Source organism: Lacerta agilis, chromosome 14 (assembly GCF_009819535.1).
Source record: "Lacerta agilis isolate rLacAgi1 chromosome 14, rLacAgi1.pri, whole genome shotgun sequence".
NCBI classification, from domain to species: Eukaryota; Metazoa; Chordata; class Lepidosauria; order Squamata; family Lacertidae; genus Lacerta; species Lacerta agilis.
In genome coordinates this window covers 1289379-1312147 of record NC_046325.1, presented here as the reverse complement: position 1 = coordinate 1312147, position 22769 = coordinate 1289379, and the positions used below count along the sequence as shown (strand labels likewise).

General features: G+C 55.1%; 1 protein-coding gene and 1 non-coding gene across 11 annotated transcripts in view; both read right to left on the bottom strand.

Moving 5' to 3' along the window:
- Positions 1–19494, bottom strand: part of MINK1 (misshapen like kinase 1) — a 52800-nt gene extending 33306 nt beyond the window's left edge. For all 10 annotated transcript variants that reach the window (XM_033169098.1, XM_033169101.1, XM_033169099.1 and 7 more), the window contains exons 1-2: positions 19427–19494; positions 700–765 (exon numbers count right to left, since the gene is read on the bottom strand). In XM_033169098.1, the coding sequence (XP_033024989.1) occupies positions 700–765; positions 19427–19483 (123 nt within the window). In that variant the 5' untranslated portion in view covers positions 19484–19494. The remainder of the gene's footprint in view (positions 1–699; positions 766–19426) is intronic.
- On the bottom strand, positions 9415–9487 carry TRNAN-GUU. The gene has a single exon. It is a non-coding gene; the product is annotated as a tRNA-Asn (tRNA).
- Positions 19495–22769: the final 3275 nt, after the last annotated feature.

Here is a 22769-nt window from a genome sequence, read left to right as displayed (position 1 = left end):
CAGCCTCCCAGTCCCACCCTGGGGGCAGCTCAGCAGTGAGGGGAAAGTCCTCTGCACATGCTCAAAAGCACTCTCACTAAGCCTGAAGGCAGGAAACAGGCCTGGGGGAGGCCCCATCCCCGCCGCTCCCTCTTTGCACCTTCCCTCTTGTGAACTTGGCTGCAGGGCTGATATAGGGAAGGGGTGTGTGGGAGAAGGGTCCAGCCCCACAGGGGTGGGTGTCAACCAAAGGGCCCCTTTGAGTCCTCCACACTTGGGCTACGTGACGATTTGAAGGTGCCAAGTCCTAAGCGCCCCTGGAGCAGGTAAGGGTGCTTAAATGAGCCAACGGTGTGATGCAGCAGCAAAAAAGGCGAATGCCATTCTCGGCTGCATCCACAGAAGTCTGCTGTTCAGGTCAAGGGAAGGAATAGTGCTGCTCAGTTCTGCCTTGGCCAGAGCCACACCTGGAGTCCCGTGTCCAGTTCTGGGCACCACAATTTCAGAAGGGTGTTGACAAGCTGGAAGGTGTGCAGAGGAGGGCAGCCAAGATGATGAAGGCTCTGATGGTTGAGGGAGTTGGAGATTCTGACTAAGCATCAGGAAGAACTTTCTGACAGCAAGGGCCATTAGACAGTGGAACGGACTCCCACGAAAGATTGTGGACTCTCTTTCCTTGGAGGTTTAAAAGCAGAGGTTGGAGGGTCCCTCCCTGCTTACCTTGTACACCTGTCCGTACGTTCCATTGCCGACCACCTCCACCAGTTCAAATATTCCAGCAGGATCCTGTAGAGGGAGAGCGGTGGGTGTGTTAAGATTCATTGCATATATTCAGATGCCAGGCAAAAACCTCCCTGTTTAACCAAACCTTTGGTTGACTGACATTCAATGCCCATTTAAAATGTGTGGTTTTTTGGGGGGGGGGGTTGTTAATTGGGTTGTTTTTGTTCCGATTATGTATTTTGTGATTTTATATTGCAATTTTATCCTGCGAACCGCCCCGAGACCTGCAGGTATAGGGAGGTATAGAAATTTAAATAAATAAATAGATGATGATGTTCTTAAGATACTTGTGCCTCAGCTCAGCACAAGGAGGCAAGCGCCCCTGGGGAAATGGTTCAGAGGCCGCTGCCCCCCTCCAGTGGGCACGTCCAGCCCTGCCACAGCTCTCCCCCCCCCGCCCAAGAAGGGGCCCAACGCCAAACCTCTGGGACCCTTGCAGGGCCACCCCCTCCTATCTAGGCTACGGGCCGTCACGTGGCAACAGCCATGATCCGACAGTGGGCCGCATCCCTGGAGGCCAGTATTAATAGCTTCTCATTAGGGTAAGAGACAGACAGAGAGAGAGAGAGATCTGCAAGGAAGAGCCGCTTCTGTCTCTGAGGGCCAGATCCAGATCTGAGAAAACCCTTTGGCCGAGACGCCTTGAGGGAGGTGCACCTGAAAGGGGCCACTGGCACCATTCCTCCTGCTCAACTGAAGACATACGCAGGCAGCAGCAGCAGCAGACCTTTACTGCAGTGAATGGAGGGGAAGGAGGACCCCCTGCCCCTGGAGGAGCTGAGTTCCCACCTCCCCCTGCAGAGGTTTAGGAACACGAGAAGAGCTTGCTGGATCAGGCCATGGCCCGTCTGGTGCAGCATCCTGTTCTCACAGGGGCCAGGCAGATGCCCTTAAGGCAAAGCACAGGAGACACTCTCCTCCCTGCCTGCCGTTTCCAGAAACCGGGATTCAAAGGCATATGCTGCCTTCTTGGCAGTGGAGGCAGAGCCCAGCCGTCCTGGCTAGTAGCCACCCATAGCTTTCTCCTCCTCCGTGTCTCTGTCTCATCCTCTTTCAAAGCCTTCCAAGCTGCTGCCTCTTCCTGTGGAAGTGAGTTCCCTAGTTTAACTCTGCGCTGTGCGAAGGAGGACTTCCTTCTATCTGTCCACTATTCAGCTTCATTGGGCGCCCACAAGTTCTGGCATTATGAGAGAGGGAGAAGAATCGTTTTAGACAAATTTAAGAATAATTTTAGTTACAGGTAGGTCGCCGTGTTGGTCTGCCATAGTCAAAACAAAATTAAAAAAAAATTAATTCCTTCCAGTAGCACCTTAGAGACCAGCTAAGTTTGTTCTTGGTATGAGCTTTCGTGTGCATGCACACTTCTTCAGATACACTGGAACAGAAGTCACCAGACCCTTATATATAGTGAGAGAGTGGGGAGGGGTATTACTCAGAAGGGGGGTGGGAATGGGGGATTGGCCGTGTTGACGACTGTTAACGACTGCAATTGGTATTGCAGGAAAAAGCAAGGGGTAAGATAGCTTTGTCATGTATAATGAGATAAGAATCCAATATCTTTGTTCAGACCGGGTCTCTCCATGGTTTTGAGTTTGGTAATTGGTTGCAGTTCAGCAACTTTTGTTATTTGTACCCTGCCCGCCTGTACGGATTGCCCCAGAAAAACCCTTCTCTATGTGCTTTCTCCCTGCTATGTATTCGTGCTTTTTATCTTGTGAATCGCCCTAACATCTTTTGATGGTATAGGAATCTAATTTAAAATAAAAACAATAATGCCACGCGCAATTTCATACACTTGCTGCCCCTAACTTGCCTTCCCTCTAAGCTAAAGATCCCCGGGCGCTGCACCCCTTTCCTCGGTCGTTTTGGTGGCTCTTTTCCGAGACTTTTCCAACTCTGCAAATGCCCTTTTCAAGATGAGGCTTGGCGGGAGCTCAAAGGCCTTGGTAGCTCATGCTGGCCAGGCAGCCCTTTGCCAAGAGACCCCGAGTGAACACCCACTGAGGGGAGAGAGATCCGTGAGCTTCTTCAGCAGGAGGAGGCCCAAAGCCAGCCTGGAGAGGAGATCCCAGAGTGGGACACAGGCCACGCCAGCCAGCAGCTGCTGGGTGCAATGGGATACCTTGACTGCTGCTGTCCTCCTCCTCCTCCTCCTCTGGTTTCAGGAGTGCAGCAGCCCAGTAGCACCTGTGGCCCAGCGCCAGCCGCCTGCTTGGAAAGCAGATGGAGGGGGAGAGGGGGGGCTGCTTCCGATGCCAGGAGGACGAGGTAGGATTACAACCGGCTGAGGCTCTGTGCGCAGGCACCAGGGAGAGGGTGCCTTGGTTTCCTCTTTGCGGAGAGACCCGCCTCACAAGCTTATTATTGCAAAGGCAAAGACAATCCCCGCCACCACTGCCAATATTTATGTACCGCCTAATAGGCAAAATGTGGGACGCACTGTGGGTTAAACCACAGAGCCTAGGGCTTGCTGATCAGAAGGTTGGCGGTTCGAATCCCCGCGACAGGGTGAGCTCCCGTTGCTCGGTCCCTGCTCCTGCCAACCTAGCAGTTCGAAAGCACACAGTGCAAGTAGATAAACAGGTACCTCTCCGACGGGAAGGTAAACGGCATTTCCGTACACTGCTGTGGTTCACCAGAAGCGGCTTAGTCATGCTGGCCACATGACCCGGAAGCTGTACACCGGCTCCCTCGGCCAGTAAAGCGAGATGAGCGCTGCAACCCCAGAGTCGGACACGACTGGACCTAATGGTCAGGGGTCCCTTTATCTTTAACAGGCAAAATCCCTAAGTGGTTTGCATGAAACGCGTTGTGGTGGATTTTTTTAAAGAAAAAAGGAATGTGAGAAGAGGCCTGCTGGACCCGGTGCAGCTTCCTGTCCTCACAGGGGCGGAAGAGTTGCCTGCAGGAAACCTGCAAGCAGGATTGGAGGGCAAGAGCTACTCTCTCCCCTCCTGTAGTTCCCACCAACTGGTGTTCAGAAGCATTTCTGCCTCCAGCTGTGGATGCAGAGCAGAGCCATTGTGGCTAGCAGCCCTCCATAGCTCCCCCCTCCTAATCCTCTTTCAAAGCCATCCTAGCTGGTGGCCACGGCTGCTGTCTCTTGCAGGAAGGAGTTCTATAGCTTTTATGCAACATTTCAAACCAAAAATTTCAAGCAAATGCATCGGTTAAAAACAGAAGCCATCGATAAAACGTTCAGCCAAGTATCGATAAAGTATTGATCAATAACAGAACAGAACACGCTTGCTGAGATAGCTGGGTCTTCAGGGGGTGTTTAGAGCTGGCTAGCGTTTCCCGCCTCATGAGCAGCTCTTTGGCTGCTGGTCTTCTTGGCTGGGGCAAGTGAGAGGGCAACAACAGCAGGAGTTAAACAGGGTCCCGATTCCCGGCTGAAAAGACAAACCCAGTCCTGAGCTGCAGGGTTTGAGAAGGGGAGTGCCGCTGCCACCTTCCAAAGAACGAAAGCCGAACTTTTCCACCCCAGTGCAAAGTCTTCAGCGGCAACACAAGGTGAGCCGAGCTGTTCCGAAATGTTCTGTGCCTCTGCATCTGGGCCAGGTAGGAAAAAACCCCTCTCCTTCCATCCACAGGGGAACTGGAGCTAAGAAGACCAAAATAGCAGCTGCAGAACCCTGCAGGGGGAGGACACAACCAGACGGACGTCCCACAGGCATGTGTGCGTGAAAGGCATGTGCGGATACCTCTGAGGCTTTAGCACACACCTCCCTGCACCTCTGCGAGGGCTTAATGCCCCTCCTGAATACACCTGCCACTGTAGCATCTTCTCTAACACTACAACTCAGGGACCGCCAATAAGAACATATGGATCAGGCCCATGGCCCACCTAGTCCAGCATCCTGTTCTCACAGGGCCCAACCATCAGGATTCCAGCACAAGATCAACTTTCCCCTCCTGTTTGTTTCAGGGGACTGGTCTTCAGAAGCACTGATGCCTCAGACAGTGGAGGCTGAGCAGAGCCATCGTGGCTGGGAGCCTTCCATGGCCCTCTCCTCTCTTCATTCAAGGCTGGGATAGTTCAGACAGACAGAAGAAACTCCTTCTACGCACAGCACAAAGCTATGCTGTGGAACTCCCTCCCACTGGAGGCAGGGATGGCTTTAAAAGAGGGCGGTACAAATCCATGGAGGGGGAGAGGGCAATCGATGGCTACCAGCCAATATGGCTCTTCCCCGGGTGGAGACAACACTGCTTCTGAATTCCAGTCGCAGTTGCTCTTGCACTCAGCAACTGCTTGAGGGTTCCCCATCCTGCGAGAACAGGATCCTGGACTAGAGGGGCCACCGGCTTGATCCAGCAAGCTCTTCCTGTGGTCTTAGGAGCCCACCTCCCACCAGCTCAAGAACCAAGCCGTCCTTTCTTTCCGCCCGACACCCACGTCCACAACGCACACCCAGTCCAAGGTACAAACATCCCCGTGCGCTGGGGTGTGTGGGTTGCCAAGGCAAGGGCAAGTCCCTCCTGGAGGCTTGCCTGACCGAGTTGCCAACTGAGGGAAGAGGTGCCCCAGTTAAAGGCGCTGCTTTTCTTTCACTGCGTGCCAAGAGTTCCTGCGGCACACGAGGTTAGGAGACGAGGCTACGAATCTGCAAATCTACCTCTGCCCTGCCCCAGTTTCCAACAAGGAGGACCAGGAAACTGGGTTGCTGGAAGGTGCAGAAGGCAGACCCTTTTCAAGAAACGAACAGCTTTCCAGAAAAAAAGAAGCAGCAGCAATGAGTTCCACAAGTTAACTGGGCACTGTGTGAAGCCCAAGTATCCCCCCCCCAGCCCAGGCATGGCTCCCCTTTCTTCACAGAGGTTCTAAGTGGGTCCTGGCTTTCAGCCCACACCCCCTCCCCAGCATTCCTTGCTCCAAGGTGCCACGCAGGGCTCCCTCTCGCATTGGGGAATGAGCCAGTCCCCTTCCGTTTCTCTTGGTGGTGGTGGTGGGCCTCTAACCCCCACCTCCCTCCTTCCCCAGCCTGCCAAATCCAGCGCGTGGCTCCTGGCCGTGCCCCCGCCCCCCCGTAGGACAAAGAGACCCTTTTCTGAGCTGGCTCTCAGCCTCCCTCGGATTCCAGGCCTCCCAGCAAAGTCCGTCACAAGGCTTGACTTGGGAAGGAAGCCAGAAGCAGCAAATCTCTCAGGCCACCTGCCATCTCCAGGAACTCAGGACTCCGGGGTCTCTTGGTTGTGGAGAGGGGGGGGAGGGAGGGAGGGGAGGTGCCACCCAGTCAGGGGGGACAATCTGCACAGGAAAAGGGAAGTGAGTGGTTTGCGTGGGGCACACCTGTTGGAAGTGGGGGGGGGGAGCAGAGGCAGGACAAGGCGCTTGCTCCCTTTGGGGTCAGAGGAGGGGGGCGTGGGAGGCGAGACAATGGGAGGGGGAAGGCAGCACAATGCTTCTTGGCACTTGGGAGGGAGTTTTTTTTGGGGGGGGGCGGCTGTGAGTCAGGCGGCGGGGAGAGGCAGAAAGGGAAAGAAAGGGAGAAAATGGACGAGCAGAAACAGCCGCCCACTGGCACAGCTCTCTCCACAGGCCCTGCCCACGCCATGCGCCAGGAGGAGGAGGAGGAGGAGGCTCCATGCGGCATCAACAGCCGCCCTCACCTGGAAACCAGAACTGAGCCTGCTTGTGACACAGAGGAAAAATCAACCAAAGAAGCCCCAACATGCAGGTGACACAGCAACTGTTCACGAAAAGCAGCGCAGCAGCACCCAACCCAAAAAACAGAGACCCATGGGAGGGGCTGGCTGAACCCGGTGGTGGCCGGACCCTTTGTGGTGCACAGTGGCAGCTCCTGCAAAATGGGCAGATCTCCAGCAGTGCACAACCTCCAGGGTGAGGGTCAGGCAGCACCTCTGAGCCCCAGAGCAAGAGTGGGGCACGGGGTGTGTGTGTGTGGAGACCGTGGCCGCTGCGCCCAGGACACCCACCAGTGGGCTTCCCATTGGGGCACCTGCAAGGAACAGGATCCAGCTGCTGAAGTCCTCCTTTTTATTTATTGTGGACTTGTTGCATTTAAACGCCACCTTTTTCTCCATGGAGCTCAAGGCAGCTTACACGGTTCCCTGCAACAACCCTGTGAGGTAGGCTAGACCGAGAGGGGCAGCGACTGGCTCACAAGGTCACACAGCCGAGTGGGGATTTGAACCCTGGGCGCTGCTCCCTCCCGATTTGGCCAAGGGGCACATTCCGGGGTGGCCTTCCTCTGCGTCAGTTCAGGGTCTCCTGTTCCCTTGCCAATGCCCAGCTCCTCCCTCTCTTCTACTCTTCCCCCATTGCACACTGCCAGGGTCTCCCTCGCCCTGCTTCCTCCCGGGTGTTAAGTGCAGGGGGGCAAGCGGGCGGAGGGGCAGGGGAAGGGCTGCCCTAGGGCTCTGCTCAGAGGCTTCCCGTCTGCCTTTTAATTACAAATCACCTGCTGGTTGCCGGCTTGTAATCAGGTTAGGCAAAGACCCCTAAGCCGATTTGTGGGATGGAGAAGGAGCCAGCTCCTGCTGACAAGCCACAGGTCTGAGCCAGGGGGTGGCTTCTCTCCGCTCTTGGAGTGGCAAGGCACACACACACACACACACACACTTCCCTCCTAGAGGTGCTGGGCGAAGTTGGCTCTGGTGGGGAGAAGGAGTGCTGCCCCCCCCCTCAAGGGGTTTATAACACCCACAGCGCAAGATGAGCAGCGACTCTCAGAGAATGGAGGCTGGAGGGGAAGAGGGTGTCGTTTCTGGTCTCTCTTCTCCATGTGTAAAGAGTCCCAGAAGCCCACCTGGCAGGGAGAACGTAAGGCAAGCCGACTGGATCAGGCCAAAGGCTCATCTTGGCCAGCATGCAACACCCTGTTCTTACAGTGGCCAACCAGAGGCCTCGACTGGGAATCCCACCGGAAGGATTGCAGCACAAGAACCACCCTCCCTCCTCCTCGGGGTTTCCAGCAACCGGCACACCGAAGCATCGCTGCCTCCAGCCGCACAGCCTTCATCAGGGCCAGGGGCCACCGAAAGCCCTCTGCTCCTCCAGGATTTTGTTCTCTTCTAAAGCCATGAAGGTTGGCAGCCATCACTGTCTCCTGCGGCAGGGAGTTCCACAGTTTAACTACATGAAGAGGTATTCCTTTCCCTGTGCCACCAGCGCTGCCCGTGTTCTGCATCCACCTCAGAGAGGATCACGAGAAGCTTCCTCTCAGACTGGACAGACAGGCAGCTCACCCAAGGCCAACCTGGTGCCCTCCAGGCGCTCTGCACCACAACTCCCACCAGCCGCCACCCAGCAGAGCCACAGGGGATGAAGGCTGGCGAAGGCTGCTTTAAGATAAGGTGCCCACCGCTGGCAACCCCAGAGTGAGAGAGTCACAGAACTGGAAGGGACCCCCGGGGTTGTCTAGGCCGACCCTCTGCAATGCAGGAGGCCACCCGACCTCTGCTCAAAAACCTCCAAGGAACGAGAGCCCACCCCCAAGGGAGCTAGCTTCACACCCAGCCTGGCTTGGGCCCAGCAGCCTCAGGCCAGGCCAGCACCAAGCGAGGGGGCCTGTTCCCCGGGCTCATCCACACTGGAGGGAAGCTGCAGGCTGAGCAAGAGACTGCGCCAAGAGGTGTCCCCCCCCCCCACTCCGCCGAAGAGGCAGAGAGGCGGCTCCCACCCAGCTGCCTCCTCAGTCTCCATGGCAGCCTTCCGGAATTAGATGCAGCTTTGGCTGCTCCCCTGCCTGCCTCCAGCTCAGCCTGTTCCGATGGATCGCAGGGAGGAGGAGTGGCCCCCAGGCAGCCCTGCCGCAAAGCCCCTCTTGGACCTACCACCACCAAACAGACACTTGGTCCATCTAGGACAGTGCTGCCTACACTGACTGGCAACAGTGGCTGTCCTGGGTCTCAGGCGGAGGGGAGTCTCTCCCAGCCCTACCTGCAGATGCCATCGGGGATTGAACCTGCGACCCTCTGCATTCAAAGCAAGTGGTCTGCCACTGAGCTACAGCCCCTCCTGTTCTGCCAGGACACAACCTCCTGTCCACCCCCCCACCCCAAAAGGGGTGTCATTTGCTGCATTAACCGACAGAAGCCCTGGCAGGTACGGCCCCTGTCCCTCAGCACCAGGCTCTAGGCGCAAGGAGAGCATCTAGGTCGCATCGCGAGCCCCACACCACACTTTGGACAAACGGCACGCTTCCCACGGGCTCCGTTATTTCACAGAGAGTGTCACCTTCTGGGTTCTTGCAGTGTGTGTCCGTCCCCTCGAGACTAGGCAACGAGAAAAGGGTGGGTGGGGAGAAGAGGAATAAGAAGGCAGGGGACGGGGGGGGGGGCAGCAGTGCATGCAGGAGAGAAATTGGAGCAGCCAGGCCTACGATCAACAGCTTTGCCAACAAGATGCCAACCCACCCTCCCTCTCCTGCTCCACATCCGATCCAGTTCCACACAGGGGCTGGGGGCGGGTTCTCCCCAGAAGCCTCTGCAATTCCCCAGCCCTCCACCCCATTTCCTGCCAGCAGACATTTGACTATAGGAACGTAAGGAGAGAGCCTGCAGGCCCAGGCCTAAATGGGCCCGTCTAGTCCAGTATCCTGTTCTCACAGCGGCCAACCACAGGATCATAGAACTGTATAGAGGGAAGAGATCCAAAGGGTCATCCAGTCCAACCCCCTGCAATCCTGCCTTGGGTGGGCTCAAACCACCAACCTTCTGGTTAACAGCCAGAGACACTGACCCACTGTGCCACAGAGGCGCCTGTGGGGAACCCACAGACGGGACATGAACACAAGAACACTCTCCCCTTGTGTGGCTTCCAGCAACTGGGATTCAGAAGCGTTGCTGTCTCCAACCGCGGAAGCAGAGCACAGCCACCCTGGATAGTGGCCACCCTCAGCCCTCTCCTCCTGCATGAATTTGTCTATTCCTCTTTCGAAGCCATCCAAGATGGCGGTCATCATTACCTTTTGTGGCAGGGAGTTCCACAGTTTAACTATGCGCTGCGTGGAGAAGTACTTCCTTTCATCTAACCGGAATCCTCCGGCACTCAGCTTCATTGGATGTCCATGAGTTCAAGTGTTATGAGTATTTTGCCACTGCCTGGCACTCGAATGGACTGGCAACTGAAAATCTAACCCTGACATTGGGCTTGGGAGGGGGAGGAGTAAAAGGCATTTGTGGGAAGAGCCATAGCTCAGTGATACAGCATGAGACTCTGAATCTCTGGGCCACGAGCTCGAGCCCCACAATGGGCAAAAGATTCCTGCATTGCAGGGGGTTGGACTAGATGACCCTTGGGGTCCCTTCCAACTCCATGATTCTAAAAACAGATTAAAACCTGCACGAGCTTTCTAAACATCTGCTTTGTGTGCAGGGTGTCCCAGGATCAATCCCCAGAGGCATGGCCAGGCAGGCCTGGAAAAGATTCTCTGCCTGAAACCCTGGCTAGCCGCTGCTGCCAGTCAGTGTAGGCAATGCTGAGCTGGATGGAGAAAGGATCTGACTCGGTTTTAAGGCAGCTTCCTCTCTGGACCAGGAACTTGGGAGGAAACAACCCCTGCAGTCTGCAGGGCAGCCCCTGGCCATGCCACTCCCCACGACACTCCCACCAACGGATCCTGCAGCCCGCCAGCCGGAAACTCCCTTAGCATCAGACAGCTCAGAAAACGAAGGGCTCCTCTTGTGGCTCCAACCATTCCCACCCCCCACCCCCCGTTCTGAGGTGCACCCCCACCAGCACAAGCAGCTGGACTCTCCTTCCTTGGAGGGTTGGATGGCCACCTGTCAGGGATGCTTTAGTTGTGGTTCCTGCATTGCAGGGGGTTGGACTGGGTGACCCCAGGATTCTTTTCTAAAGCATGGCTGGATGCAGGCAAAAGGCAACTTGTTCCCAGTTTCATGTGGTCCAGAGGAACACACAGCGGGAGGCCTCCCTACAGGGCTGTTGGCTCCGTGCCCAAGTCACAGACTTTGCCCTCCCTTCCTCCTCCGCCATGGGCCTCTAGGAAGGACTTTGCCTCCTGCTCGGCACTGGAGGTGGACGCCCCTTTCGGCCTTCCTGGGCGTCCCCTCTGCAAAGAGAAAGCCCTTTGGAGAAAGGGAGCTTCTCCTCCACCTCCTCTGTTGCCGCTTCTGCTGCTTCTGCAGCACTCCCTTCCCTCACCACCACCAAGCCAGGGCGTGAGGTCTCCCCGGCAGGAGGTAGCCAGGCCCCTCCCCAGACAGGCACTTGGGCTCCCTATTAATTCATTGCACAGACGTCCCCGGGGGACACTTGAAGGCGAACCGCAGTGGCGGAGCAGCTCGTGACCCTGGAGGGATACACCACCACCTCCAATTCCCCCACTGGAGATCAAGCCACAGGATGCACCACCTCAGCTTCCGGGACACAGAAAAAGCACAGCCACTGGTCTCAAAACAACAACAACCCCCCAAGCACAAAGCGGGGTGGGTGGGTGGGTTGATTCCTTTGAGGATTCGCTGAATCCAGCTTGTCCTTGCCTCCAAGAGAGGGTGGCAAGGATACCTCTGAGTGTCTGTCCGTGCGCACAGCAACACCTAAGGCAGGCATCCCCAAACTCGGCCCTCCAGGTGTTTAGGGACCACAACTCCCATCATCCCTAGCTAACAGTACCAGTGGTCAGGGATGATGGGAATTGTAGTCCCAAAACATCTGGCGGGCCGAGTTTGGGGGTGCCTGACCTAAGGTGTCAGGTGCTGAGCTGGGGCCCACTGTGGCCTGGACACGGCAGCTGCAGCCCAGGATTCTTTAGAGTCCCACGTAGGGTGAAAGATTCCTGCATTGCAGAGGGTTGGACTAGATGACACTCAAGGTCCCTTCCAACCCCGCAAGTCTGTGGTTCGGTCTGCGATTCACAGCCAGAGGACAATGCCAAACCCTGCCAATGCACCGATCCACGCCATCCAATTCCTGCACAGTCCCTTTGCCTTCCAAGGTTTCACCAGACGGTGCACGGATAAACTCAGGAGGGGAGCAGGGGAGGGTGGGGGGCAACCCCGGCTGGGCAACTGGGCCAGCAGGAGGAGGAATCACCACTTCCCTGTGACTTTGTGGGACTTTTGAGACCCGAAGCAGCCCAAACTCTCCTCCTGGTCAAGGTGCCTCCTAGGCAGAGTGGCAAGCTGGGAGGAGAGACCCTCAAATAAACCTAGTCCAACGTCCTGTTCGCCCAGTGGCCAGCTAGGTGCCCCAATGGGAAGCCTTATCACTCATGAATTTGTCTCAGTTTGATTCAAATATCTGCAGCATTTACTTGCCCATCTCTGCTGGAGAAATCACGAGAGGTGAGAGTGTCGGGAGAGAACCCAGGAGAGAACAGCCTGGTTCAAATCCAGCCCCCACTCAGCCATGAAGCTCGCTGGGTGCCACCTTCTGGGCCACTTATTGCTTCCTCTTAGCCTAGCCTACCTCACAGGGCTGCTGTGGGGATTAAATGAGGAAGGGGGGACACACGTTTCTCCTTGCAGAAAAAGGTGGAATATAAAAGCAATAAATAAATAAATATGTAAAATGGACCTACAAGCATTATCAGACCGAGTCGGCAAGAATCTCCAGGACCAGCATTTTTGCAGAGGTGGAAGACTCACCCCCCCACACACCTCATTTTCTTCACCTCTGAGAAGGGTTTTATTGAGGGAGGGTTAGGACTAGGCCGGTGTGTGTTTTGGGGTGGGTTTTTTTCTCCTTTTCATCTGGGTGAGGCCTTTCCACCAAAGGCATTAAGATTGCAAAGGAATCCACTGGGCAGTCTTCTCTTAATCTCTCCCCCCCCCATGGGGGTGAAGAGAAGCAGTACGGGCTCCTGATCGCTTGTAGCCCAGCCAGCCTGCTTGCAAAATGCTTATTCAACCAGAGCCACCACCGGGAGAGGAAAAGCAGGTTGGGGCAGGTCCGCCTTGAGCAAAGGGTTCAGCCCCACCCTGGAGAGAAGGAAGGAGCAGGGCCACTTCATCTCATGCAACACGAGGAGGAGGAGGAGGAGGAGGAGGAGGGCTGAGAGAGAGCAGAGCCAGCTGGCTGCCCAGAACTCTCCCTCCAGCCCCACGTGGAAGGGGGACCTAGCAGCCCAACCCCTTCTTAGAGCAAAAGGAGAGCCTTCTGGAACAGGCCAAAGGGGGCCCATCTAGCCCTGCATCCTGTTCTCACAGGGGGCCAACCAGATGCGATGCCTGTGGGAAACCCCCAAGCGGGATTCGAACACAAGAGATCTCGTTGCTCCTGTGGTTTCCAGCAACTGGCTGTGGAAGCAGAGCAGAGCCTCGCTCACAGCTTTCAGACATCAATAAATAGCCCTTTCCTACATGAATTTGCCCAGTTCTCTCTTCAAGCCATAAAGGCTGTTGACCATCCCTGGCTCCTGTGGGAGTGAGTTCCACAGATTAACACTGCACTGCATGAAGAAGGACTTCGCTGTCAGGGTGCCTAGACACCATGTCAGGTCAGCTTGCACCTGTTTTTTTTTGGGGGGGGGCTCATGGTTTGCATTTCAGGAAGCAATGCAGCCAAACTGCACACTGCAGGGACACTGGAGGAGAGAAACATGCTGAAATGTCTTCCTGATTTTGGCAGCCGACCCATGACTTCTCTGTTGAGCCTTCCAGAAGTTCGGGGGGTGGGGCTTGTCGCTCCTCTCTAACACGGTGGCCCCACTGGTGGACAGAATCATAGAACTGTAGAGTTGGGAAGGACCCCTGAGGGTCATCTAGTCCAACCCCCTGCAACACAGGGATCACAGCTAAGGAATCCCTGACAGACGACCACCCAATCTCTGTTTAAAAGCCCCCCACTGAAGGAGAGCCCACCACCACCTGGGGGAGTCCGCTCTGTGGTCAAAGGGAAGTTCTTCCTAATGGTTACTCGGAACCTGCTTCCTTGTCGTTTGAATCCATCAACCTCCAGAGCCACCCTGCATCCCGCCCCCCCCCAAACACACCAGCGGCGCTCACCACGGGGGCTCGCTCTTTCTCTCTCTATCCCCCACCCAACACACAAAATGCGAGTGCTGACAAAATGCAGAAGAGGAGCTGAGAGGACAGCACCCCCCATACACACACCCAAATGTTGCCTCCACCCCCTTGTCAGCTTGAAGGGCCTCTCTCCTGAATCCTGCAGGTTTGGGGAAAAGTGGGGTGCATCTCAAGCAGCAGGTGAAGAGCCACCCTGGGTGGGGGAGACAGACTCCTTCCTTCCCCTCTCCCTCTCTCTCACCCCCCCCACCCAAAAAAGCGACTGTGGATTCTCCTGCCTTTCCATCCTCCCTGCAAGAGCACTCACACGAGACAGAACCAGGAGCTGGAGACAGATTTGCTGGGGGAGAAACAGAGCTGAAACTGGAGCTCTGGTTCCCCTGCCTGCCTGCCTGCCTGCCAAGACTGTCTTGGGGGAGCCTGTTCTTTGCAAGTCGAGAGGAAGGCGACTATTGCGAGGCCAGTAACAATCTGCCTCGCTCCGAGTGTGTGCTGCCTGGTTCAAGGACAGCGAGAAAGAGAGAGAGAGAGAGAGAGAATATATAAAAGCATGAAAGGGAGGATTGTAATTCAATCAAGGCTAACATGCTGCAGTCAACAAGTTCTCCCTAGCAACAAGAAAGCATGGCGGCAGCATCAAGGCAGCCCTGCACAGAGATCCCTTTTCAAGCGCGGAGGCCATGCAAAGGGAACACACAAACACACACACACACACACACAGTCTGCTGCAGGCTTGTGCATCTCAGATAAGAGCCAGAAACCAGCACAGTGGGGCGAAGGGGAGAGAGGCAACCGAGAGAGAAAGGTGTTTTGTTTTGTTTTTTTAAAATATTAGATCCTTCAGAGAACTCCAGAGCCGGAAGGGGGAAAGGGCCAGGCAGGAGCCAAACACCTTCCCCAAGGCAGGCACACAAGCGCACCCCTGCAGGGGCATTGCAGGGGGCTGGGCTGGATGACCCTCCGGCCCCTTCCAACGCAGCAGTCCTGTGATGCTAAGGCGCAGCAAAGACCCCTGCCTCACCCGGAGGCACAGCCAGAGAGCAGGTGTGCTGAAAGGAGCAAGTGATGATGGGCTGGGTGTCAGAGAGCAAAAGAGGAGGCAGAGGGCCTGGTGGGTCCTCGGGGGGGGGGGGACGACAACCAGGGGCCAACAGGGGCAGCTTGGCTTTCACACACTCATTGCCGGAGCCCAGGCACAAAAGAGCAAGCTGCCTTCCGCTGGGCTCTGCTGCTTGGCCTCCTTCTCAGGGAGCAGGCCCCTTCAAGGAGAGTCTTTGCTGTCTCTCCTAGATGCACACCACAAGGAAGGGAAGCCCCGGGAGCTTCCCTGTGGCAGAACTTCAATGGAGGTGCCGGCTTAAGGGACCAAGCCTCCTAGGCAGGCAGAAGCCCCCAGCCCACTTGGAAAGGCCTGCTGCACCAGGCTGGTCCCCTCCTCGTCCTTGACACTGCCGAAAGAGGAAATTTAATTTCTGCTGTGGTGCAAGGGCCTCTGGCCGAGTGGCTTTTCTGCTGGTGGGTCGATTCTGCGAGGCTGTCACCCGCCAAAGCTCCAGCCTCACATGTCACCTGTTTTTAAAGACGTTCTTCTTCCTCGCTCCCACCCAGCAATTCCTGCTCAGGCAAGGGCACCGTGGCCCCTCGAGCTGAATCACCAAATCCCTGCCACAGCAGATCCCCCCCACAAACGCACACCTCCGCCCCTGCAGCTCCAGAGGAGAGGGTGAAGGCCTGCGCCCACCCCTCTCAGCCTCCCTCCCCATGGCCAGGCTCTGTTCCTGCCTGCTCCCTCCAAGTGAGAAGCCTTCCCCTCCCTCGTGAAAACCAACCTGCCTAACTGGCATTCTCCTCGCCCCGGGAGCTGCGATGGCATCTCCTCTGGCTCCTGCCACACCTCAGGGCAGAAGGGCTCCTTGACCCACTTTCACTGCAGTGAGCGCCAAGGTGCATTCAGTGGCATCTTCTGGGACATAAATTAAACCCAAAGTGCGGGAAGCCAGCTTCAGCTAGGGCAGAACCCGGCCCTCCAGTTATTAAACGGGGGACTTTCAAGGAAGCGGAGCAAGGCTCTAGACCTCACCGTGGCAGACGAAAAACTGGAAAGCTGGCAGGCGGTTTCTGCTGAGAGCGCCTGAGGGAGCAAAAATGCCGTGTGTGTGAGGTCTCCGGAGGTGAGCAGGAATTTACGGCTGGCGACTGCCACTGCGCTTTGCTTGACTGAGGTGGGGGGCTGCCATGCTTAACCAGCAGCAGTTGACCTCCACCCATCGCAGTATCCGCCTGAGAATCACCCCTCACCATGACAGAGTGTGGGGTTTTTTGGGGGGGAGCGGGGTGCTCTACGGTGCTTCTCAAATGCTGCTAGCTCCTTGAGAAAAGGGCACCAGTTGCAAAAGCTACCCTGCCTGACACACATGCCTTTTACCACAAAAATGCACTCCGCTGTCACAAAAACTGCCATGTCCAGGTACTCACTCCTCTGCTCAGCAATGCCAGTCATAAAATTCTATACCCTGCAGAGGAAAACCAGGTGGAACCTTGTTCCTTCGTGGTGTGTGGAATTGCAGAACACTTGAAGACAGACTGCCTAACCATTTCTTCTTCTGAAAGAGAATTACTCAGTTTCTCAACAACAACAAAAACCTTCCTATTTTGCAACGAGAGCAGCCTATGCTGAACAAATGCTCATTTTGCACCTTGAAAGAGGGAGTCTAAAAGGCTGGGTGGACTTGAAACTTCACAAGCAAAGAGAAGCAAGTGTGTCCCATTTAAGGAGCCTTAATTCTCTTGGACCAGGTTTTTGTTTAATTCCAAGTTCCAGGCTGCCTGTTGAGATTTTGTAGATGAGAGGCCCTCAGCCTGACAGGAGGGTGGGCCAAATGAGGAGCAGTAAGTTTAAATAGCTTTGAATTTCCTGCCTCTCGGTTTCCAGCTCAATAGCTGATTGTTGTCCTGTGGGCCCAGAGGTTCGTAAGCCACACAGAACAGATGAAGATATTGTTATTGTGCCAACTTAGGTTGGTGCAGGAGTGTGCAAGCTTTTGAGTTTCACAGATCTCTTCAAACAGCGGGAAAAACTTGATTCTTTTCTGTACAGTGAGAACTTGTGAAACTGGGAAGCTCACACATTCTGACAGGAAGCCACCACAACAAGCTATTTCTCGATCCTGGTTTCAAGAAAACCACTCCTATCCTTTCCTTCATCCACATATCCTCCTGGGATGGATCCTGACAAGGAGGCACACAAGGTGTATGTATGGGTTGAAAGATTCAGGAGAGATAAAACAAAGTCCTTCTTCACGCAGCGCATAGTTAAACTGTGGAACTCCCTCCCACAGGAGGAAGGGATAAAACAAAGTCCTTCTTCACGCAGCGCATAGTTAAACTGTGGAACTCCCTCCCACAGGAGGAAGGGATGGCCGCCAACTTGGATGGCTTTAAAAGAGGGCTGGGCAAATTCATGGAGGAGGAGGAGGAGAGCCGTCGATGGCTACTAGCCATGCCAGCTGTGCCCTGCCTCCACTGTCGGAGACAGACTGTGCCTCTCTGAATATCACTTGCTGTTGTTGTGCCGAGATTTTGCTTGTGGGCTTCCCGTGGCCACTGTGAGAACAGGATGTTGGGCTAGACGGTGCTTGATCCAGCAGGGATATATTCTTATGTTTCCAAAATGGGGAAACATGGGATCAGCTGAGGCGAGGGAGGGCTGCGCTCCCCCATCCTTCAGGACACGGCTTGTGCAACCTCCCTGAGGTGATGATTCCAGATACCGAGAGGCTCCCTCCCTGAATGAAAGGGAAAGGCAGGCCGCATTCCAAAGGGCTCCCTCGGCTCCCCGATTCTGCTGACAGCAGCGCACAGATGAAAGCAGCCCATCCTGCTACAGCCCTTCCTAAAAAATGACGCATGCGTGTGAGCCTGTGAGGAAAACAACTTGGGAGGAGGCAACAGGTGAAAAACTCCACCTCGTAAACCCCACCGTGGCCAATCTCGCCACAACGATCCAGCCCTGCACATCACCAGCCATGACTCACCACGTTCCCTTTTAACTGCAAGGAACAGGAGCCACAAGCACACTCCCGCACACAAACGAAAAAGCCCACTGCTACACTCAGCAAGAGGGCAAACAGGCCTCAGACCGGCACCCCTCCCATGTGCCATCTGCAAAGGGGGGCATTTTAGGCAAACCCATCAGCTGCAGCAGGCGCAGCATGAAGGTTAAAAGGAAAGGAGGAAGAGGAAAGTTTCTTCTCCCATCCCTGTATCCCCAGAGCCACCTTGCAAGCAACGACAGTCAAATCTTCTTCTGTGCAGACTTCCTCTTTAAAAGGGTCATTTTGCAAAGCATTACAAAGAGCCTGCTGATCAGGTTATTAGGAGATATAAGCAGTTATGCATGGTACTAAATGGGGCTTCATAAGCAAGAGGCAGGTCCCTGCAGCAAGGAGCTTCCAATACCAATCATTTTCACTGCTGTGGGAGGAAACAGAGGAAGGAAAGGGAGAGGTGATCCCAGTCTGAGTCTCTCCTCCCCGCTCACAGAGGAAAGCATGAAGACCTGAACTGAGCTGTGGGGACCCCAAGGGCTCCGGAACACCAAAAGGCACACTTTTAAAAGAGGGTCTGAAATATAGCAAGGCAACAATTATCCAAAAACTCTCAGGAGTCTTCCTGGGTAACAGTGACACTGAATAACCAGGGTGATACTCTTCTGGGGTAAAGCGAGATGGTGGAAAGGGAACCTCAGCAAATTCAGGTGGCAAGAGTTATTACAGATGACGAATATTCATAGAACAAGTTAGATTGCGCAGGCTAGCTAACAACCATGGAACCAACCCAGCCGAAGGTGGGGAGCTGCCTGCCAGTTTAAGGGTTAAGCAGGAAGGAGATTGCAGGGCCCAGATAGAAGACTTTATAAGCAGAGGACCTTGAAAGCACAAGGGAGGAAATGGTGGAGGGGGGGGGGAAAAGGTTTGCCTACCCATTAGCACAATCCGGCTTTTAAAAGCAAGGCACACGCTTGTGGTCCCCCACCCCGCCCCAAAATGTGTGTGTGTTCCGATTGGGAGACAGAAAGCGACCTAGGCAGAGAGAAGGTAGGTCTGTCCCCCACCCCCTACTTTGCTCACCCCCCACCATCCCTTTGCTGGGGGGACTGGCTCTCCCTAATCTCTCACCCCCCCCCATAAGCAGCTGAGAGAAAACGAGACGGCAACCCCCACCCACAAAAAACGACTGCAGCAACCAGGAGGGAAGAAGGAGCAGCAGCGGAGCGGGGCTGCGTAGGGTGCGCTGTGGGGTGGGGAGGCGGCAGATGAAGAAGAAGAAGAAGAGAGGCGGAAGAGGCGAACCCGCCCCCTCCCCCCCCCCCCGGTGCTGCAGGTTGCCAGAGGAGGGGATGACACTGCAAAGGGAAGGCGAGCGGGGGCCCCGGGAGGGCTCCTCGCTGCCGCCATCCCCGCCAGGCCCCCTCCTGGCGCGCCCCCCAACCCAACCCAACCCACGGGCTACACCGGAGGGGGGGGGCGTCACAGCTGCGGCCCCCGCCTCCCCTCCCAGCCCCACGGGAGGTTTTTCTGGGGGTGGGGGTGGGGGGTTAGCCTGTGCCATGGGAGGGAGGAGCGGACGGAGCCCCCTCCTCACCATCCCTGCTCCCTCCCTCCCTCCCTCCCGCCCCCTGACCTTTGACCCCCCCTCCCCCGCTCACCCTGAGGGCGGAGAGGTCGATGTCGTCGAGGCTGCGGGCGGGGGCCGGGTCGGCCATGGCGGGCGGGCGGGAGGGAGGGAGGCGGCTGCTCGTCCCCTCCTCAGTGCTGCTGCTGCCCCATGCTCTTCTTCCTCCTCCTCCTCCTCCTCCTCCTCTTCGCTGCTCCTTCCGCCGCTTCCTCCCTCGCCTCGCTCTTTCCCCCTCACAGACGGACGGACGGACTGACAGGCGCCAGGGAGGGAAAAGAAGCTCCGCACTGCGCAGGCGCGGGGGGCCGAGTGGGCGGGGGCTCTCCCGCTCCGCGCAGGCGCGCTGCAAGGGGCAGCCCGCGCGAGGCACGGCGCGCGCGCGGCGGCGGGGAGAGGCGGCTCCCGCGCAAGCGCCTGGAGGGCACGGAAGGGCGGAGCTTGAGTTGGGGGAAGAGGCTGGGAGCGGCGGAAGTCACGACGCGGAGAGGCCCTTGGCGGCGCAGGCGCGGTCCCGCCCCGCCTTCCCGAGCGTGCGCAGAAGGCAAAGGGTGGCGGAAGGAATGTGGCTAAAAGGACGTGCAAACACGTACGGGAGGCGGGGACTTGCACATACTGTAGTGGAATACAGTACTGTAGCCAAAACAAAATAAAAAATAAAAAAACATCCTTCCAGTAGCACCTTAGAGACCAACTAAGTTTGTTCTTGGTATGAGCTTTCGCGTGCATGCACACTTCTTCATGGAAGTGTGGCGGAAGTCGGAGGGTCGACGCTAGATCTCCGAGGCGCATGCTCCGTGGAGCGGCGCGGAGAGCCGGCTTTTCCCGCCTTTTTTCCCCCAGCGGCTGTTTTTCGTGAGGTGAAAAAGCCCCACAGAGTCATCGTGTGAAGAAACTCAAGGACAAGACACCAGATGCGCCCAGACATTGTCCCTGTCGAGATCTATATTTCCTCAGAAAACACCTTCTAATGCTGTCTAAAACAATTGTTACGGAAATTACCGGGTCGAGGAGGCTCAGCTCCCGGTCCTACGGAGGAAGCCCGTGGTTCACTGCGGAGGCAATGGAGACCAGCCGGAGATTGGAGCAAAAGCAAAGGAGTTTATTGCGCAACAAGGTTCAGGAGGGTCCGAACCCCGAACAAAGGGTGTCACGGACTTTTAAAACTTCCCGCCATTGCCCAGAATACATAGCGAAATACATCACAAAAACGTCAGAAATGGGAGGAGGGAGAGGAGGTTCTAGTGGAATTTACATATAGGAAAAACAAGTTTTGCATAACAGGAAGGATGGCAGGAACCGGTGAATGGATCTAGGTGGGGTGTAATACACATTGAAGGTTTCCTCTGCGTCGGGACAATAGAACGCTCCTAGGAGGATGTCTGCTGCTATGGTAACTGATGGATGGGTGCTTGAATGGATTACCGGGAGGGGTGTATCTCCTCCTGCGGACGTGACTCGCTGCTTAGGGGATTATGAAAGCTACTGAGTGGAGAGTCCAAAAATTATGCAGTATCGAAATAATATACTTCTGATGATCGGAGGATGGCGGGGACCGAGGGGTCAGAAAGGTTATTTTATAAGGAGCAGATAGACACTCGAATCAAGCAGATCGGACTTTGCGTTGCTGAGATATTGAATTTTATGCTATTTTACTGTCTGAGCTGTCAGACAGGCCACCCACAGTCTAAATAAGTCCACTTGCAACATTGTTGCACTTCATAATTAATAGTTTCCCAAACTAGATACATTTTGGTTTCGGTTCCATTGTTCTCGCAGCAGGGAGCCTGTCAATACCCACTTAGCGTTCAGTCAAGCGTGAAGGTGATGATTGAATCATAGTAGCTGAGCTGAACGTTCCATTTTGCAGGCTGAGCTGAATGCATGCTCCTGATTGGTGGGTTTCCCGTTCATTGAGAAAATGGAGACCAGCGGAGCGCTGTTTGACAGAAGCGCTTTTCCAGGGGCTTTTTCGGAACGCAGATTGGGGTTTTGGGGGAACCCTTCATCACGAGGGTTTTATGTGGTGCTTGTGTGACATGTAAAGTGTAGGGAGATGGACATAAAAGGGGGGGAAAGAATGCCCGCTCATCGTCGGGCTTTTAGCGAGTTCACGAGTCCCGCACTCGCTACCGGGGAGGCATAGCAGTGGGGGAAGGTGGTGGCGGGTAAATTTCCCTATCACAATTAAAACTGCCGCTCTCGTTTTAATGCATCAATTGGATTACTTCGCGTAATCTTAACCGTCCCGCTTCTTAGCGCTTCAGAAATAACCACAGCGCCATCGCAAACAACACGGCCCAAAATAAAGATTGTATTTATTGTTATTTTACTTTGTAAAATCAATACGCCACTTCATTCTTACTATTTATTAAATTGGATTAAAAAACCCCAAACAAACCCAAAAGAGGTTTGCCAAAAGACGACGACAATAAAATCATTAATAAAAGCAAAAAAACAACAACTAAAGGTGCACCAGCATTTTGGATATCTGGCCAGGCTTGTTTAAACTTTAAACAAAGATGGGCCCCTGTTGCTGCTCTGAGGGAGACGGAAGCTATGTTTTAAATACCAGGCCGTTTGTCAATGCTTTTAAAGATAGAGAGCCAAACTAAGACCTGGGAGAGTTCAGGGTTCGAATCCTCCCATGAAGCTCCTCTCAGGTCTGAGAGGGGCAGCAGGAGGACCTTGTGTTGTGTTGTGCTGTTTGTTGAGAGGCAAAATTTGCTACGGATCCTCTCCCCCCTCAAATGTAGGCGATGGAAACGATCTGGATCAGCCCCATCATCGCTCTTAAGAGGGTTGCCAAAGAAGACGATGCAGTGGCAGCCGTTCCAAGCAAATAAATGCAATTTGTCTCAAATTTTACCCCTGAAAAAGAGGGCCTGTCCTGGGGAAAGACGACACATGGCCACCCTGTTACTAGACTATGGGGCGAAGTGCCCCCCACCTGCCTTGTTATCATAGGAATGGCCAGAGCCATTTCCCCTCCTTACCCCCCCAATATGATTTTTTATCCGATTTCCTATTTTTTACAAACTAACTTCCAGTTCAACAGTTCCACCTCCACCGTGTTTTCCTTCAAAGCCTTTTCTACTGCGTTATATGCCAATTTCTCGTCTTTACACAGTTGCGCCAGATTCAAAACGGGCCAAGATGTTTGCAGCCGTCTGTGAGACTCTCCGGATCCCACTGGCAGAAATGGCGACAGAAAGTCTTAGGGCGCTTTCAGGACTAATGGAATCTTTATTATTGCTTTAAAACGGAGACTCTTCCTAAGGCACCAAGGAGGCAGCGTTTTTCGTTTCTTGCTGCAACGGAGTAATGTTTCGCACGGTCCCTGCTGTTTCCCGCTCCGAGCGGCAGCCGAACCGGTT